This window comes from Colias philodice, chromosome 31, assembly GCF_061535455.1.
Source record: "Colias philodice isolate Cphi_HAF_F1 chromosome 31, ilColPhil1 Martin Lab GWU primary, whole genome shotgun sequence".
Taxonomy (NCBI): Eukaryota; Metazoa; Arthropoda; class Insecta; order Lepidoptera; family Pieridae; genus Colias; species Colias philodice.
Window position 1 is genome coordinate 3,135,558 of NC_143116.1, and position 18,625 is coordinate 3,154,182.

The 18,625-nt window shown below is 32.7% G+C and overlaps 2 protein-coding genes across 6 annotated transcripts in view; one reads left to right on the forward strand and one right to left on the reverse strand.

The window, feature by feature from the left end:
* LOC149475152 (tubulin beta-1 chain-like) overlaps window positions 1–18,625 on the forward strand; it is a 38,874-nt gene that overhangs the window by 972 nt on the left and 19,277 nt on the right. Inside the window, exons 2-5 of one of the 5 annotated variants that reach the window (XM_089713631.1) lie at window positions 10,432–10,624; window positions 14,341–14,452; window positions 16,371–16,493; window positions 18,149–18,250. In XM_089713631.1, coding sequence (XP_089569757.1) covers window positions 10,568–10,624; window positions 14,341–14,452; window positions 16,371–16,493; window positions 18,149–18,250 — 394 coding nt within the window. In that variant the 5' untranslated portion in view covers window positions 10,432–10,567. Of the gene's footprint in view, window positions 1–10,383; window positions 10,625–14,340; window positions 14,453–16,370; window positions 16,494–18,148; window positions 18,251–18,625 lie in introns of all 5 variants that reach the window. The other 4 variants (XM_089713630.1, XM_089713632.1, XM_089713634.1 and 1 more) reach the window with 4 other exon arrangements.
* On the reverse strand, window positions 5,381–9,767 carry LOC149475153 (transmembrane protein 267). Its single transcript, XM_089713693.1, has 2 exons — window positions 9,268–9,767; window positions 5,381–7,836 (listed from the first exon to the last, which is right to left on the reverse strand). The coding sequence occupies exons 1-2, from the start codon at window positions 9,544–9,546 to the stop codon at window positions 7,507–7,509; spliced, it is 609 nt and encodes a 202-aa protein (XP_089569819.1). The 5' UTR covers window positions 9,547–9,767; the 3' UTR covers window positions 5,381–7,506.

An 18,625-nucleotide genomic window follows, 5' to 3' on the forward strand; every position in this document is an offset into this window, starting at 1 on the left:
AATTTTTTATACTCCTATAAAATGTCTTGGAACGTTAGGGCCAGCTAATAATACAGATAATATAATAACTATGTATACTTTAATAACGATTTAATAATCTGTGATATTCAGTAATCTAGATAACAAGAAATAATAAAATATATTTAAAAAAAAACACGCTTATAACTATTTTTTGTTGTGATGAACTCGAGGATGAACTTTATAATAAGAAATTATTATTGTATTGTCACTATGATCCTTGTTAAGTGTACAAAGTTTGAATTAAATCTGTCCGTTTAAAGTGGGGTAAAATCGAGTCAAAAGAAGTCGGTTACATACCTAGTAGGTACATACAAAAATACAGGTGAAGCTAATAAAAGTGTGTTTATAAAAGAATTAAGAAAGGTAGGTACCTATTTTAAGTATTTTCTCAGCTGACGTCGCAAAATTTAATTGTTTCTGCTATTAAAAAAGCGAAAGTTTGAAGTTGGTAACTTAATCACGCGAGAGATCACTAGAGATAGAATGTTGATGAAATTTTATACACAGATAGTTAGATTGAAATTACATATCTTAAAATTAATTAAAAATGCTCATAATAAAAAAAATGTTTTGTGGTTTTATGAAACCACGGTAAAAGTGAAACTTAGGCACAAAATTATCGTATTTGTACGATAATAATTATCGTACGGTTCGAGCGTCACGCGACATGCGCTACACAGACCAAAAAGTTTGAGACGATGTAATAAAAGTTTCACTTTAAAAATATAACTTTACCAAGAAATTTTATAGTAGTTTTCTGTGCATTTTGACCAGGTTGGTAAGAAAATAGAGTTAAGGTTAAAAAAAATTAAAATGTATAACACAAATTAAAAGTCAACACTGTGCATTATTTTAGTCTATGTAATTGTATCAGATAAATAAATTCTTATAGCATAAAAATGTATGTAGCATCCAAAGCATCATACTATGTATGAAAATATATGTAAGTATATTGTTTTTATGTGTTGCTCATTCACACGAACTTCCAAAACTACTAATCGGATTTGGCTGAAATTTGATATAGGTATATATGGTATAATATTTCGTCGGCCATTTGTATGTTTTCGTCGCAGGCTTCGTCAGTTTAAATCTACACTAATATTATAAAGCTGAAGAGTTTGTTTGTTTGAACGCGCTAATATCAGGAACTACTGGTCCGAATTTAAAATTCTTTCGTTGTTAGATAGCCGATTTATCGAGCAAGGCTATATTATATCATCACGCTAAGACCAACAGGAGCGGAGCAATGCGGGTAAAACCGCGGGGCACAGCTAGTATTATAAACTAGTTGGAACCCGCGTCATCCGCGTAAAAAGTGAAGTCCCGTGTCCCCTTGTGGGGTATGGGGGCTGGGGCAGATGCAGTATGCATTATGTTTCACTGGTCGATTTTCTTTAGGGACAAGTAGGTAACCAGCTGCCTTCTGTGTCTTGCCAGACGGACATTTTTGTTCTTCGATCGTCTCTACCGGGTCGAAACCAAGATTGGTTCTACGTCTGTACCAAGGAGGTGGTCGTCACCCGTATCATCCGTATGGTATCTGGTAAAAAAGTGTGCTAAATGCTAATGCAGACTATAATCTATCTCTGTACTAAATTTCACACATATCTGATGAGCAGTGCTTGCGTGAAAGAGTAACAAACATTTTTACAAACTTTCGCGTAATAGGTAGGTACTAGCTGTGCCGCACGGTTTCACCCGCGGGCAAAATCAAGTATTTCTATAGCTCATGTGTTATTCGGATGTATGACCTATATTACTGTAGAGTTTCATCCAAATCCGTCTGGTAGTTTTTGCGTGTAAGAGTTACAAACATACATCCTCACAAATATGTACTTACCTATCTGCATTTTAATATGGGTAGGAATTCTGTGGGTAGGAAGTATAAGATAAGATGCCGAGAAAGCGTAATCAGAATTTTTTGTTTGTTTGTTTCTCCGTCGACTCGTAACCTGCTTATGGACGTTTGGGAAAAGTTAATTCTCAGAATAATACATAAAGTTTTTACTTACGCTGTAGTTAGGTAGGTATTTAAATGGCCATATCTTACAAGTACCTGAGGCATAAAGATTATGGCTTGAAATTAAATACGAGTTTTATTGTGATACATATAAAGATATGCCGAAAACTTTCGTTTTACTTACCTATATACCTACCTATGCTAAAAAACTTAAACCTACTAACTACCTAGCTGCGCTCCGCGGTTTCACCCGCTTGCCTCCGCAGTCCGCTTCTGTTGGTCTTAGCGTGATCATATTATATAGCCTATACTCGATAAGTGTCTATCAGTATATACTCGATCTGTGTGTGTGATCTTACATCCCACCCAAATAAATTTTACAAATCGGACTAGTAGTTCCTGAGATTAGCGTGTTCAAACAAACAAACTTTTCAGCTTTATAATATTAGTATAGATAATAATATTATCTAGTATGGTGTGGCTAAAAGTAACTGTAGAAGCTAAATCCATACTAATATCACACTAATATTATAAATGCGAAAGTAACTCTGTCTGTCTGTCTGTTACTCAATCACGCCTAAGCCCTAAACTACTAAACCAATGTGCATGAAATTTGGTATGGAGATATTTTGATACCCGAGAAAGGACATAGGCTACCTTTTATTGCGAAATATGTACCACGGGCGAAGCCGGGGCGGACCTCTAGTACTTTTATATAAATTGAATACTTTCCAAGTTTCCAATGTGTACGAAACAATACACATACATCTGTAAGTCTCGTGTGACCGTGTGAACATATTAATAAGAACGTGTGAAGTTATTGTAGTGGAATGTAGAACTAATTAAAAAAATATTTTTAGACGCACAACTCCATCTATGGCCCATGCGAAAAGTTTATAATATTACTAGCTTTATTTCTGCCGCGGCTTCGCCCGCTTTGTCTAAAACCTAATAAATAATTACTAAAACCTTCCTTGAGAATCACTCTATCTATTAAAAAAACCGCATAGGGATATACGGACAGAGAAAGCGACTTTGGTTTTTACTATGTAGTGAAGTTACTAGCTGTGCCCCGCGGTTACCGCATTGCTCCGTTTCTGTTGGTCGTAGGGTGATGTTATATTATAGCCTATACCTATAGCCTTACTTTATAAATGGACTATCTAACAATGACTTGAACAAATAATATTATATTTTGTCGCGAAAACAAAATAAATTAAAAAATAAGCTATTAGCTTATTAGTATTTTTATAATCTAGGTCAAACAGGGATTTATCACTTTATTTTATTCATTCATTACTTAAATAACTATTACATAAACCGCCAAGGCGAAAAATGTAAAATCTCATTTCAAGTGATACAGTTAGCGAAGGTGTATAACGATGTAATTGACCATTTTCATTTTATATCAAGATGTTACTTCAGTCTAATGAAAATTTACTGTTCAGGAAATAGACTTATAAACGCTGTCAATTGAAGTAATAGCACAGATTAGAGAATAGTTACTTCGTGTAATAGCCAAGGTACTGTGGTAATATTCTTATATATAAAATTCTCGTGTCACAATGTTAGTCTGCATACTCCTCCGAAACGGGTGGACCGATTCTCATGAAATTTTCTGTGCATATCGGGTAAGTCTGAGAATCGGCCAACATCTATTTTTCATATGTACCACGGGCGAAGCCGGGGCGGGCCGCTAGTTATAGATAATATAATAATTATAGACCTTAGGTCACAGTAGTTTGTTCATTGATAGTCTGTAGGTGTTAAGTACTTATTTTATAAAACGTACGTACAGGTATACGAGCGTATGTCACTGAAGTTAATTTTAGGAATAATGAAGCAAATAATTTAAAAAATCCATTAAATCCAAAGTCGCGTCATAGCAATACCGTCACATCATGGAGTAGGTAAGGCGACGATTTTAGTATCTATGAATCTTGCCAAGAAGTTTCACTTCTGACACGTGTGCTCGGCAGACAAGCTGTTTTTTTAACAATATTGTTTGAATTTGGTTGAAAAGTTTGTATTACTGTTTTGTAATAATCATGCAAATTATAAATAAGTGAAATTTAATTCTACACTTGGTTACACGCTATTCTAGCATAGTCAATTACCTACTTTCCGTAAATACTGTTTTTATCGGAAATATTAATATTCATTAATTTAACTGTGAATAAACTATAATTTTAAATTGAAAAAACTTGTTTCAGTAGTTTCGTAGCTTATTTGGTACAAATATTTTTTTTTTCAAAAATACACAGCTAATATGGTTCTTAACCTATATAATTACATATTTACTAATACTAGTAGTTCCCGAGATTAGCGCGTTCAAACAAACAAACTCTTCAGCTTTATAATATAAGTATAGATTTAAATTTATTAAAATTATATCGCTAACGCTACCGCTCATGACTAAAGAATAGCTGTTTTTGCTGTTACTAGCTTAAAGCTGAATAGTTTGTTTGTTTGAACGCGCTAATCTCAGGAACTACTGGTCCGATTTGAAAAATGTTTTCGGTGTTCGAGCGATAAGGCCGCCTTTTATTTTAAATGTAACTATTGTATGAAATTATATTTTCATTTCTATAGCAATAAAGGATTTTCTATCATTCATTCATCTTCTCTTCTTATATTATACTAGCGGTCCGCCCCGGCTTCGCCCGTGGTACATATTTACGTTTTCTCTACATAAGAACCATCCTCGTACTTCAAGGAATATAATAGAAAAGAATTATCGAAATCGGTTCAGCCGTTCACACGTGATGCCGTGACAACGCGAAACGGGTGCGGACCCGCCGCCTTTTTATAGCTCCCGCCGCGAAGCGCGTCGAACGCGGCAACTGATACACAAAAATAATCCTTATGGCATGTAATTCACGCGCGATGACTTATAGCGTATTTCATGTATAACTTTGGTGTTTCTACACCGATTTACATGATTCTTTTACTATAACCTGCCCAGGAGTATGAAGAATAATTGTGCCAAATTTCGTTAAAATCCGTCGTGTAGTTTTTGTTTCTATAACGAATATACAGACAGACAGACAGACAGACAGACAGACAGACAGACAGACAAAAATTTTACTGATTGCATTTTTGGCATCAGTAGCGATCCCTTATCACCCCTTCATAGTTTTTTTAAAAATATATTTCATGTACAGAATTGGCCTCTCTACAGATTTATTATAAGTATAGATAAAATTCTCGTGTCACAATGTTAGTCTGCATACTCCTCCGAAACGGGTGGACCGATTCTCATGAAATTTTCTGTGCATATCGGGTAAGTCGGCCAACATCTATTTTTCATATGTACCACGGGCGAAGCCGGGGCGGACCGCTAGTATTTCTATAAATATTTCGTTGGAATATTGAAATAAAACAACAGTAAATTAATAAGTCAATAAAGCATATATATATTTCATAAAAACATAACATTATAGTTACAATAACAATATAAAATCACTGGGAAAATAAAAAGCAAAAATAATTATGTAGGTATAATAAACACAAAAAAACAAGCCATGAAAAAAAATAATATAAAATCACTTGGTTTTACGTATAATTATGTATATAAATTTAAAGCATTATTTTTCATAAATAAACATATTGTGTCCCATGAATATTGAATATACCCGTTATATCAATCACCATATTTCTACAATTAGATACTTTTTTCTATGTAGACTATTTCTTGGGAATTACAGTATCAAATGTGATGATTATTTTTGAAATGTCTAGGTACTAACATAATTATATGAATTGAAAGAAGCAAGTATAGTTATTTACCGGCTGTTCTCCATAGAAATTTCTATCCTGTCTCATATGAGGATTTAAAAGCCACTAAAATAATTATAGTTGAGTAAATAGTATATTGATTTAATTATATAACTTATATAAAAATGTAAAATCAAGTAATGGTTTTATAACAAATATATGAAATAATATGATTAAGTATGCCAATGCAATAATCAACGCAAAAATCTTCCGCCATATATTCATACGGTACTTAAAACCCAAAAAAACCTTAAAAGAAATTCAGAAATTTTCGAAAGTACCCTAAATTTACAAGTATGTCAATGCATTTCTTATTATAAAACCAAACCAGTCCTTGATAAGTTAAAACAAGTATAAAATATTTAGTAGTCCCAAATTTAGTAAACTTCAATAGTATTAAAACTTGACAGCTGATAAACTCACACAAAACATTTTTTTTTGTTAACACAAACGTAAAAAAACAAAATTTTATAACTATAAAAACGACAAAACTTAAAAACAAAATTTACGAATACAATAATTTTTCAGTTACATACCTACACACCACAACGGTTTTTTATATAAAAAAATAATTAATAATTAATTTTAAACAAAATGTGATGAATTTCAATAACTTTTTCAGTCATATATAAACGGCCTACATAAAATTATAGTATGTATATTATTCTATTACTGGTATAAGTAGTATTTCTATAACATTGTGATATTTTACATAAATATACAAAAAATTAACATAACCAAGGCTGTAATAAATATAAATAAAATTTTATAAACAAATAAATATGTGATATCTGCCAACTGGCAATAATAACTCAAATTCATATAAGACGCCTATCCTTTTTTTTTAAGTGGGGAAATCTTCCAAAATAAGAGGCCTATCCTGAAAGCCAGCTACTCACATACCTGCCGGCTACTGCAGGGGCAATATTGGAACAAATTCGGTTCCACACAAATTACATCAATGTCAGCTATTCTCTAAATTGCCCCTGCTTGCCTATACACATCACAATTAAGGAGCCAATTAAGGGTGCAATTCCAATATTGCCCCTGCTGCAGGTAAGTGAGTAGCAGGCTTTACAACTATTGATGTCATATTGACATATTTTAATAAATATTATTGCATTTATTGTCATAATATATCATTAGTTAAATATTGTCTATAACTTTAGGCTATATCTATATAAATAAGATATCTTCTCTATTAATATAAAATTCCCATGTCACAATGTTAGTTACCATAACCCTCTGAAACGGCTGGACCAATTCACATGAAATTTTGTATGTCTATTGAATAGTTAGATCTGACTAACCAACATTTTTCATACCCCTAAGTGATAAGAGTATGGCACAACATTTGCAGGGACAGCTAGTTTTTATTAAATTGTAATATTGACATGATTTTAAAAGAGCAACTATGGAGTTTCTTGCCGGTTCTTCTCCATAGATACTGCTTTCCGAATCGGTGGTAAATGTTAAAATATGTTATGACAATTCAAAAGTGCTTCTAGAAGTAGTCTAATTGACTAAATAAATAAGAGTTTGAATTAATATATAAATCACAGTATAAAAAAAGACGTGTGTCACTCGGGGACTGACGCGGTAAAGCTATTGCATGCTATGCCTTCAAGCCACACCTCCTTGCCCGTCGGAGTGGGGAGCGTTGAGGTTTTTTCGTTACGGAATTTCTGGATTCGGTCCCTTCGCTCAAGGCCCGCGATAGAAGCTATGCAATAGTTTCAAAATAAATATTAGACTAAAGAATAATACTGCACAACTGTATTTTTACCCACTGGTTTGAAATAATGATAAATATATACAAATACCATTGGTAATACAGAAAGAAGAGATATATAAATATATTTAGGTATAGGATGTGTATGTCCGTACGGATAAAGCCATAAACCTCTGCGATTAGCGTCTCTAATGTGATGACTAGTATATGCTATAGTGAGCATGAACGTTAAAATGTATATGTTTAGTTTTCTATACATATAACTGTATATAAATAAAATTGATGTGATTATTAACCATAATGTAGTGCAGTGTAGGAACCCCCGTTGTTTCAAGCTTGTTAGATCCTGGAAAAAATATATTTTATGTTAGTATGAATGGCTCATTTATTTTAAACTAGCTTTCCACCCGCAGCTTCGCCCGCGCAGTCAAAGAAAAACCCGTATAGTTCCAGTTCCCGTGGGATTTCCGGGATAAAACCTATCCTAATTCCCGGGATAAAAAGTAGCCTATGTCCTTTCTCGGGTATCAAAATATCTCTATACCAAATTTCATGCAAATTGGTTCAGTAGTTAAGGCGTGATTGAGTAACAGACAGACAGACAGAGTTACTTTCGCATTTATAATATTATACATATAGTATGGATTCAAGTAAGAAAAATATTTTAATACATAATATTATTTAGTGAAATTTAGAGAAAAGAAAATTGTAATAAATGTCTTTCTATTGAAAAACTAGCTGCTCCGCGCGGTTTCACCCCCGTGGCTCCACTCCTGTTGGTTGTAGCGTGATGATATATAGCCTATAACCTTCCTCGATAAATGAGCTATCTAACACCTTAAAAATTTTTCAAATCAGACCAGTAGTTCCCGAGATAAGCGCGTTCAAACAAACAAACTCTTCAGGTTTATAATATTAGTATAGATAAAACTGTACATTTTAATTATACAGGGTTACTTGTAAAACACCGGCAACCTCGCAGGACAAGATAGCTAACATCATAAGTAACAACATTTGTTCTACAACTTTTGATAATTTGTTAGATTTTATTTTCATACAAAAATAAATATTCATTTAATTTTCCGTTTGAATATTATAAACTCTTCGCGAATCCCAAAAATTACGTAAACAAGAAGCGAACGAGAGGGGAAAGGAGGCGTCGCGTCGTCCTATCGATAATGAATAGAACATTGACTTACAAATGTTAGGAGAGTACAATAAAAACTTTAAAAAAATCATTTAAAAATAATTTATTGCGTTATGCCAATAGTCGTAGAACAAATGTTGTTACTTATGATGTTTTATCTATCTTGTCCTGCGAGGTTGCTGGTGTTTTACAAGTAACCCTGTATAGTCACATCTGAGAAATGTCCTTATTAAAGTTTCAATTTTAGTACATAATAGTAAAGACTTTATTAAAACAAAATATTTGTTTTTAGTGTTAAATATGTAAAATAACGGAACAATTCATTCTTAACTAATTTTGAAATAGTAAATAGTTACTACTATAGTAACACCGAGGGGTCCTAGGTTCGATTCCCGGTGGAGACGAAAAAAAAAAAATGTCTCTGTCTGGCAAGACACAGAAGGCTGATCACCTACTTGTCCTTAAAGAAAATCAATCAGTGAAACAGATGTATAATGCATCTGCCCCTTACCCCACTCGGGGACATAGAACTTCACACTTCTATAGTTACTTCTACCCTATAGTATGTATTTTAGTATTTAATGGTGTCTTAGGTACAATTAAGTTAAATAAATAAATATTCAACCTTACCTTAAAATGTATAGATCTTGCAGCAATAAAATGGTCTATATCAATAAAAGATGATACAATGGTACAAAATATAACGTTGTACAACCATGCTTGCCTCGTCACGTCTATATTTTCGAAAAATAGCAGCGCTGAGAGAAATCCTATGCTTGCGTGTATGAAATTATCTGCTAGAGCTCTAAATATCAAGGCATCAGAGTATCTTGTATGAAAAACTATATAATCACCAATAATTGCTGTAACAAATATAGATACCGACAGGAATATACTGATGAACCTCATGTTTTTGCTTGTTTTCGCAGTTTCATTTCAATTTTTATAAAGATTTTTTATACATTTTCTTGTCTTGTCTGAGTTAGGTGATATCTTTCATGATTTGTTTAGAATTTCTTTGTTTTCCGTTTACTTTCTTTTTTTATTGTAAAACATATGTTTAACAATAAATTTTCATACAACTAGAGAGCTCTATTTTAATATTTACATTTGCAGCTCTGGCCTCTACAAGATATGTATCACCAGTCAAAATATTGATGGCATTTGACAGCTGACAGAAAAATATTAGTTTAAAAACCAAATTCGCTCTACTATATTGTATCTATCATTAAATTAATTTTAACTGAAAATTTTTTCATAATGGAAATTTCCATACTGAAAATGTTCAACAAATTATTTTAATTTTTGACTATCTCTATCTTATCCTGAATATTTGACAGTCATGATGATGTTATAAATATTAAAAAAACCGGATCCCACAGGAATAGGTACCTACTACGAATATAATCACGGAATTTAAAGATATTATAATTTTTATAACGCGACTTTCTACAAATTAAATATTATTTTACAACAACACTGCTTTCTTTCATACTATAATATATTATATCAATGATCTTTATTTAACAACAATTTATCTAAATAAATAAATAAACGATCAAGTAATATCATATTAACAATTAAATACCATTAAATTTATATAATATCTACTTAACATTCGTTCAGGAAATAAACTTCAAAATTAGTCCCAATGTTATTGCAACCGAAGGTCGAATGTCGAATCTAATCGATAGAAATACACACCTAAACCATTTTATTCTGACCTATTTTTGTATTGTCACGTAGGTCTTTACAGGTTCGATATAATCCTTATCATTCCTTATCACAATATAGATAACATTCGATTTCCAAGTTTGTCATAGTGCAAGGAAATAAATTCCAGTGAATTTTTGTGTAGTAGGAAGTACTGAATTGCAGTGTATTTTTGTGTTATTTGTATATTAGTGTGTTTTATTAGTCTCTTGTGAAAATGCGTGAAATAGTTCATGTGCAGGCGGGCCAGTGTGGCAACCAAATTGGATCGAAGGTTGGTATATTTTTGTTTCTTTTTTTTAATTTATCGATGCATCAGGTTACGTAAATGTATGCAGTGACGGCCGGCAAATCGTGAAACCTTTTTGGCCGCTAATTAAATAAAGTTTTTTTGAATTGTTGTGTAAATGAATAAAAGAATGTAGAATACGATTGTGACTAATTAAGTACAGTTTTAATAAAACCAATTTATTACAGCTGAATTAACAAAAACATATTTTTAATTATTTCAGTAGGTTATCATTTATGACGTGATGTGCGAATGAGACGAAAGATATTTTCATTTTTAACGAATATTGTCTCTCTCTATTCTAACCCTTTAAAACTTGTGTAGTTATAAAAATCAAAGCAAAACCTTTTAGTCTATTCAAATATTATAGTATTGAATTATCTGTGGAATTATCAATGTTCTGTTGAAGTTATTAAATTATTAGATTAGTACACGTCGAAATTGTTATTCATTCGGTCATTGAACTTTGAACCGCTGACAGGTTAAGGCCTTCTCTAGTTAATTTGTAATTTTTTGTTACCTTTTCTGCATTTGTTTGTGTGCTAAGTATTACGTGTGTCTTTCTGTTTGTCTCTTCTTCACGCCTAAACTACTGATGCGATTTGGATGATTTTATATCCCAGAAATCCCTCGGGAACTGGGACTGCGCGGGTTTTCAGTATTATTTACTACGTGGCGTAGGTAAAGCCGCGGGCGGAAATCTAGTAGGTACCTACTTACAAAGTTACATACTTTTCAATTTATAATTGTTATTGTAAAGAATTGTACAGAAGACAATGAATTGGAAAAAAATAATGTTCAAAAGCTTTATGCATAGCCATTTAAATGTATAGAAGTACATCTATACTAATATTATAAAGCTGAAGAGTTTGTTTGTTTGTTTGTTTGAATGCGCTAATCTCGGGAACTACTGGTCCGATTTAAAAAATTCTTTCGGTGTTAGAAAGCTCATTTATCGAGGAAGGTTATAGGCTATATATCATCACGCTACGACCAACAGGAGCGAAGCCACGGGGGTGAAACCGCGAGGAGCAGCTAGTATTATATAATACTAGCGGTCCGCCCCGGCTTCGCCCGTGGTACATATTTCGCAATAAAAGTTAGCCTATGTTCTTTCTCAGGGTCTAAAGATTATCTGTGCCAAATTTCATCAAAATCGGTCCAGTAGTTTATGCGTGAAAACCATACATACATACATACATACAAACTTTTCCTCTTTATAATATTACTTATACTTATTAGTATAGATAGAATTTTAGTGTGATACTAGCTTATCAAGACGGCTACGCACGGGTCCCCTTTTTCTAAAATTATTAAAATTTTCAATCACGAATTATTCTGAAGAAAGCAAAGTATTAATACCGCCGCATAAGAGCATTCAAATTAGTTTAGCCGTTCTTGCTTACGTTCTTGAGTTATACGGTAATTAATTAACACGACTTTCTTTTATCTTTTTCTTTATGTCACGCAATGACTCATCAATTTTGCACGCCTCATAAGCGAAGCGTTGAGGTGGGTACTACTGTCACTTCGCGCAAAACATCTGATTTTTCAAACTTAAAATGTCTTTATGTATCATACATTGCACTTGTAAGATAATACATACACACACATATTAAGAAAAAACACTATTTTTAACGTTCATGATATTTTTGATGTCATTTTTGTTATTTAAACTAGTTAAAAAACAGTTTAAAAAAGTTTTGTCTTGGACGTCCGTGTGTCTGTATGTGCGGATCCTTTTTCTTGTTAACACGATAGCGACCGAAATACTTTACTAATCGAGTCTTTTTTTTTCTCTTACGCTTGAGTATGCTCAGGAATAGAACCCTTTCATTTTTCAGGGTCTGATTCGATGTGGTTTAATTGTTATTAAATAAACAAAAATAATAATTAATAAATATTTATTAAAAAAAATTATGAGGCGTGCACTTTTGGATTTTCCAAATTATTTCAATTTGCTGCAGTAGTTTCGGGGATGCGTTCATTCAAACCAACAAACTCTTCAGATTTGTGGTACCATAGATAATGTAATACTATACTAGGTAGTACGAACATATTTCTACTATTGTAGATGGAAAATTTAAATATGTATATGAGTGTAAATTATTTAATTTCACACTTATTTCATACTTATCTAAAATCTAAATATAGAGTGTAGAGTCGTTAATAGTGTGACAAATTATAATAAAACATACATGTAATAAATAATGTATAATGTAATCTAGAAGATATAAAGTCGTATCGTTATTAAATGGATATAATTTATTATTTAGATAACTTCGATAACGGTACGATTTATTTAGAATTACATTTTTACATTTCAATAACAATTAGTTTTAATTTATCACTGACTTACATAAATTAATATAAATATCAATGATATTTTTAACTTAGATTATTTAATTATTTACGTTTGAATTGATCTGTGACGTCACAAAATGATGTAAAATCAATCCTATTTTTAGTCGAATCGTTAAGTATATTATGCCGTATTTACACATTCGTGCGAATATCGAGGCGAATAAAGAACACGATTATGTATAAGCGTTAAAATATTTTAATTATACCTACTAGCTTTCCGACCGCGGCTTTGCCTGTTTAGTCAAAGAAAAACAGGAACAGCTCTAGTCTCCGTGGGATTTCGGGGATAAAACCTATCCTATGTAGGTACTTTCTCAGGCCTCACGTTTTATTTGTAATACTAAATGTCATCCAAGTGACTAGTAAGTGTGTTTTGGAAATGTATTCTCTTTTTTTCAATCGGTTACGTCGTTTAGGCGTGAAGAAGAGACAGATAGACAGTCACTGTGGCATAATTTATTATATTATGTATTATTGAAGTGAAACTTCTTTATCGGGGTTGGAAAAAAATGTAGTGTAGCATTTTTTCGTTACGCGTGACATTTTTTCGTTACGCGCCATCTTTTTCTTATTACTACCACGCGTGATTCGACGTATTTCTGTAAAGTTGCATATAGTAAATTATTTTTTGAAAAATAAGGTGATAAAGAAGTTTCACTTCTTACGTGTGTACACTTGTCTAGTACACGCAAACATTTTTTTTTCATTACTCATGTAACGAATATGCATTATTGCACTAGTGTGCAAATCGAGCATTATAGAAGCTCACAATGTATTTGCAAGAAATGTACACTAATTTTATTGTGAAGAGATGAATAAAAATGCTCTGGCGGGAATCGGGATCACGGGTGGCTGAATTGGTCAAGCTTTCGCCCTGGATTGGGGTGAAGGACGCGGTTTAGAATCCCATCTCATGATCGAATTTTTCTTTATCTTATACTAGCATTCCGCCCGCGGCTTCGCCCGCTTTGTCTAAAACATAATAAATAAAATACTAAAACCTTCCTCTTGAATCACTCTATCTATTAAAAAAAAACGCATCAAAATACGTTGCGTACTTCTAAAGATTTAAGCATACATAGGGATTAGGGACAGAGAAAGCGCTTTGTTTTATATACTATGTAGTGGTAATATATAAAAAATAAAAATGAAACCCGTGTGAACGTGTGGACCGATTTCGATAATTATTTTTTTATTATATTCCTTGAAGTACGAGGATGGTTCTTATGTAGAGAAAACGTAAATATGTACCACGGGCGAGGCCGGGGCGGACCGCTAGTAAATTTATAATTATAGTTATATTTTATGTGTTATTTTATTTATTATTTTATTTACAGTTCTGGGAGGTAATCTCCCACGAACATGCCATAGGCCCAGATGGTATATACGCGGGCAAGAACCCCATTTTACAAGAGAGACTCAATGTGTACTACACCGAAGCTTCTAGTGGTAAGATTTGTTTTGCCAGTTGCATTATTTTCAGAAACTTTTTCATTTCATTTATGACACAAATGTGCATTTATTTCGTAATAACTCAGGCCCTAGAATCACAGACAATAGAAAATCTATTGTGTCGTGGACCGATCGGGTCGTTCGGGGCTCAATGGATTAGAAAGCAAAAAAAAACTTTAAAATCTTTCATATCAAATGTGCATGGGCTATTCATATCTCATACTAAATGTATGGGAGTGTTTATTGTAACATCTTTTAAAATTTCTCGTTTTATTAAAAAAAAATACTATCGCCATTTTACTCATTACTCATTAGGTTAAGAACTTGCAATGTCAATTTAAAGTTTTTTGATATATGCAATAGTTACGGAACAATCGCTTGTGCACAAACGATTACACCCGGTATATAAAACTTCATAATATAAATAATATGGAAAAATATAGACTGACCGGTTGGCTTGGTTGGTAGTGACCCTGCCTTCCAAGCCAGAGGTCGTGGGTTCGATTCCCACCCAGGGCAAATTTTTGTGTGATGAACATAGATGTTTGCTCTGTGTCTGGGTGTTAATTATCTATTAGACCGGACTCTCAGTGGAGTTTCGTTTGCAAAAATCGCGGACCTAAATCTGACTTCTGATATATATTGTATAGATCCCAGACATCCTATAGACAGATGTTGCCAACCAGTTTTGTGGTCCCCCTGCCCGCACCCCGGTAATTAAATATGGCATACAAAGAAAAAAATAAAAATTTCCAAAACATGCCGTGTGGGGTATCAAATGAAAGAGCTTATTGAGTAGATCACGAATATATAGCATACTATATACATTTCTTACACTTTCTCTAAGATTTTTTAGAAAATTTACGAAAATGGTCCATTTTTGAGTTAACTTTAAACCACTATAGATTGAAAACTCATGAATATATTTTTTAAATTATTATTTTAAATAATTAACAATAGTCCATTGTTTACGATTCAATATTTCGTACAGTGAAATAGTTGCATGGGGGAGTGGGGGGAGCATTCAAAGATGGCGAGTATATTTTCAAGTTCATATAGTATATAGTTATTTTCATCAAATCCACCACATAGCTCACTTATATTATATTACGAACTATTGAATCATAAACAATGGACTATTGTTAATTATTTAAAATAATAATTTAAAAAATATATTCATGAGTTTTCAATCTATAGTGGTTTAAAGTTAACTCAAAAATGGACCATTTTCGTAAATTTTCTAAAAAATCTTAGAGAAAGTGTAAGAAATGTATATAGTATGCTATATATTCGTGATCTACTCAATAAGCTCTTTCATTTGATACCCCACACGGCATGTTTTGGAAATTTTTATTTTTTTCTTTGTATGCCATATTTAATTACCGGGGTGCGGGCAGGGGGACCACAAAACTGGTTGGCAACATCTGTCTATAGGATGTCTGGGACCTATACAATATATATTAGAAGTCAGATTTAGGTCCGCTATTTTTGCAAACGAACATCTCCTTGGAGCCTGCTCTATATGTAAGTATTCATTGAAAATTATATATCTGCCATATATCCATACTAATATTATAAATGCGAAAGTAACTCTGTCTGTCTGTCTGTTACTCAATTACGCCTTAACTACTGAACCAATTTGCATGAAATTTGGTATAGAGATATTTTGATATCCGAGAAAGGACATAGGCTACTTTTTATCCCGGGAAATGGGATAGGTTTTATCCCGGAAATCCCACGGGAACGGGAACTATGCGGGTTTTTCTTTGACTGCGCGGGCGAAGCTGCGGGTGGAAAGCTAGTATTATATAATATATCAGCCATCTGGTTTCCATAACACAAGCGAAAGCTTAGTATGGGATGCCGTGCCGTGTGTGAAAATTGTCCTGAAATATTTAATGTTATATATTTCTAGGGAAATATGTGCCCCGCGCTGTTCTGGTTGATTTGGAGCCTGGGACCATGGACTCCGTGAGATCTGGCCCTTATGGAGGGCTGTTTAGACCGGACAACTTTGTATTTGGACAGAGTGGGGCTGGTAAGTTATACCATCAATTTACGAGTAAAATATGTTAGTTACGCTTTTTTTATTTTGCTCATTTTATTATGCTTTGTCAGTTTTTTAGTGAAACATTAACAGGCTGCTTTTATTATGTAAAGACATAAAATATTTGAGAAAATGTATAGTTCATTGCTATTCAGCGGGTTCAAAATGCATGTGCTCGATTTTGTTGGAACATACCTTCTAGGCATCATATATCACCTTATCTTAATAAAGCCAAAATATTAAATATGGAAAATCGAAGGCACATGCATTTTGCCACCTTACTATTTGGAATAGTAAAGTCTACTAAACCTGAGTATCTCCATAATAAAATAACTTGGGGGCGTAATATAAACAGCCGGTATAATACTAGGGCAACTCCGTATATAATGTATTTTCAAAAATTTCATACAAACGCATTCAGAGGCAGTTTTAAGTACAATGCAACTAAATGTTGGAATAACCTGCCTCCTCCTTATCGTAACATTCAATCTGTGACAAATTTTAAAAATAAATATAAAAATTATCTAATCATAAGGCAGGTAGGCCAGCTTTAGTTGCATCGTAACTAAATGTTTCACATTGTTTGCTCCCCTTACAACCTAGTCAATATATATGTAGTAAAGTTTCTATAATTCTATAACATACAAATTATAATGTAATTATGTATATTGTATATTTATGTAATATGTTTTTCTTTTTTAATATATTAATTATTTATGTATACCTATTGCTTTCTCTTAACTATATAAATATATTATTTAAAAATTTACACTGTTCCTTTGACTGTCGAGGAGGGCCCACTGAAAACCGGTGCTGCGATGCCTCTGCATCACAGAATATCACCGAGTGGTTCCCTTTTTTAATGTTTGATGCTGCACAGACCCTATGTGTTAATGTTAAAAATCAGTATTGAATATAATTTTCTGTTTTCTTCGTACTCCAAACTTTATTGTATTTTACTATTCTCTGTTTTTTTCCTGTGTGGCAAGACATTAAAATAAATGTATTTTCTTTCTTTCTTTCTTCTTTCTAGTTAGTTAAATCATAAATGTTACGAGGAAGAACCTGACGGAAACAAACGGAAAATAAAATTGTATTTTTTTTTAAAGTTCCATGCATTTGAGTACAACATTATAGGGTAGAGTCTGGCCAGTCAAAGCTGAACCCAGTGTTTTTTGTAGCGGCCACACTATGGAATGTCATCATGGCGTTTCTGCGTAGTATAATTGTCAGTTTTGTTGAAAACGGTTCAAATCATTTGCTTTAATAACGTTTAAATCCTGCTGTGTTGTGTACCTAATGTACCTATATACTATGATCACCTTTATGAATATCAAAAGTAGGTATCAAAATGTTTTTTTCCTACTAAAGACGATGTTACCAGGCCCATATTTTTTTTTAAATTTGCCGCCCTTTACTGGGTTCAGCTTTGGCTGGCCAGACTCTATCGATAAAATTACTTATAGTTAATTCTCGTAGAAACTACGTAGCGTAGCTGTAACTTAATACCTGCATGGTACTATGGTACCTACGTAACTTTTCAAAACATTTATTTGTAGGTAATATACCTACTCGATTCACTCACACTCATTAAACATGATAACCATTTAAAAAACTATAATTTTAAATAATCATATTATCTCTAGGTAACAACTGGGCCAAGGGTCACTACACAGAAGGCGCTGAATTGGTCGACGCAGTGCTCGATGTTATTCGTAAAGAGGCTGAGGGATGTGATTGTTTACAAGGTAATATAAAATTGTATTTAGGTTCATTGAGGTATTATTACGTAGTACATAGTAACTCAATGATTTAGGTTCATTTTGAAAAACGTTATTTTTGTAGTGTGTTAGATATTACTAATTTTATATTATATCGGTCAATTAGGGAAAGCTGGCATGTTCACAGTACTCACACTTATGCAATTTCACTTACAGTATGTTCAAAAATAAATGCGACTCTAGTTTCATTTTAGACTTGAATTGTAAAATGGGTGCGTTGTAGATATATATATGCAAATATAATTACTTATGAAAGCTCTCATAATTTACCTGTAAAATTATAATTTAAAAGTAAATCAATTGATGAAGTTAATTATTTATTCTAATAATAATCAATTGGAT

Excerpts from the sequence above, each read along its gene's own strand:
- LOC149475153 (XM_089713693.1), bottom strand. The coding sequence starts at position 9,546 with ATGAGGTTCATCAGTATATTCCTGTCGGTATCTATATTTGTTACAGCA. Across the intron at positions 7,837-9,267 it reads CAAGATCTATACATTTTAAG|GATCTAACAAGCTTGAAACA; the intron begins GTAAGGTTGAAT and ends TATTTTTTCCAG.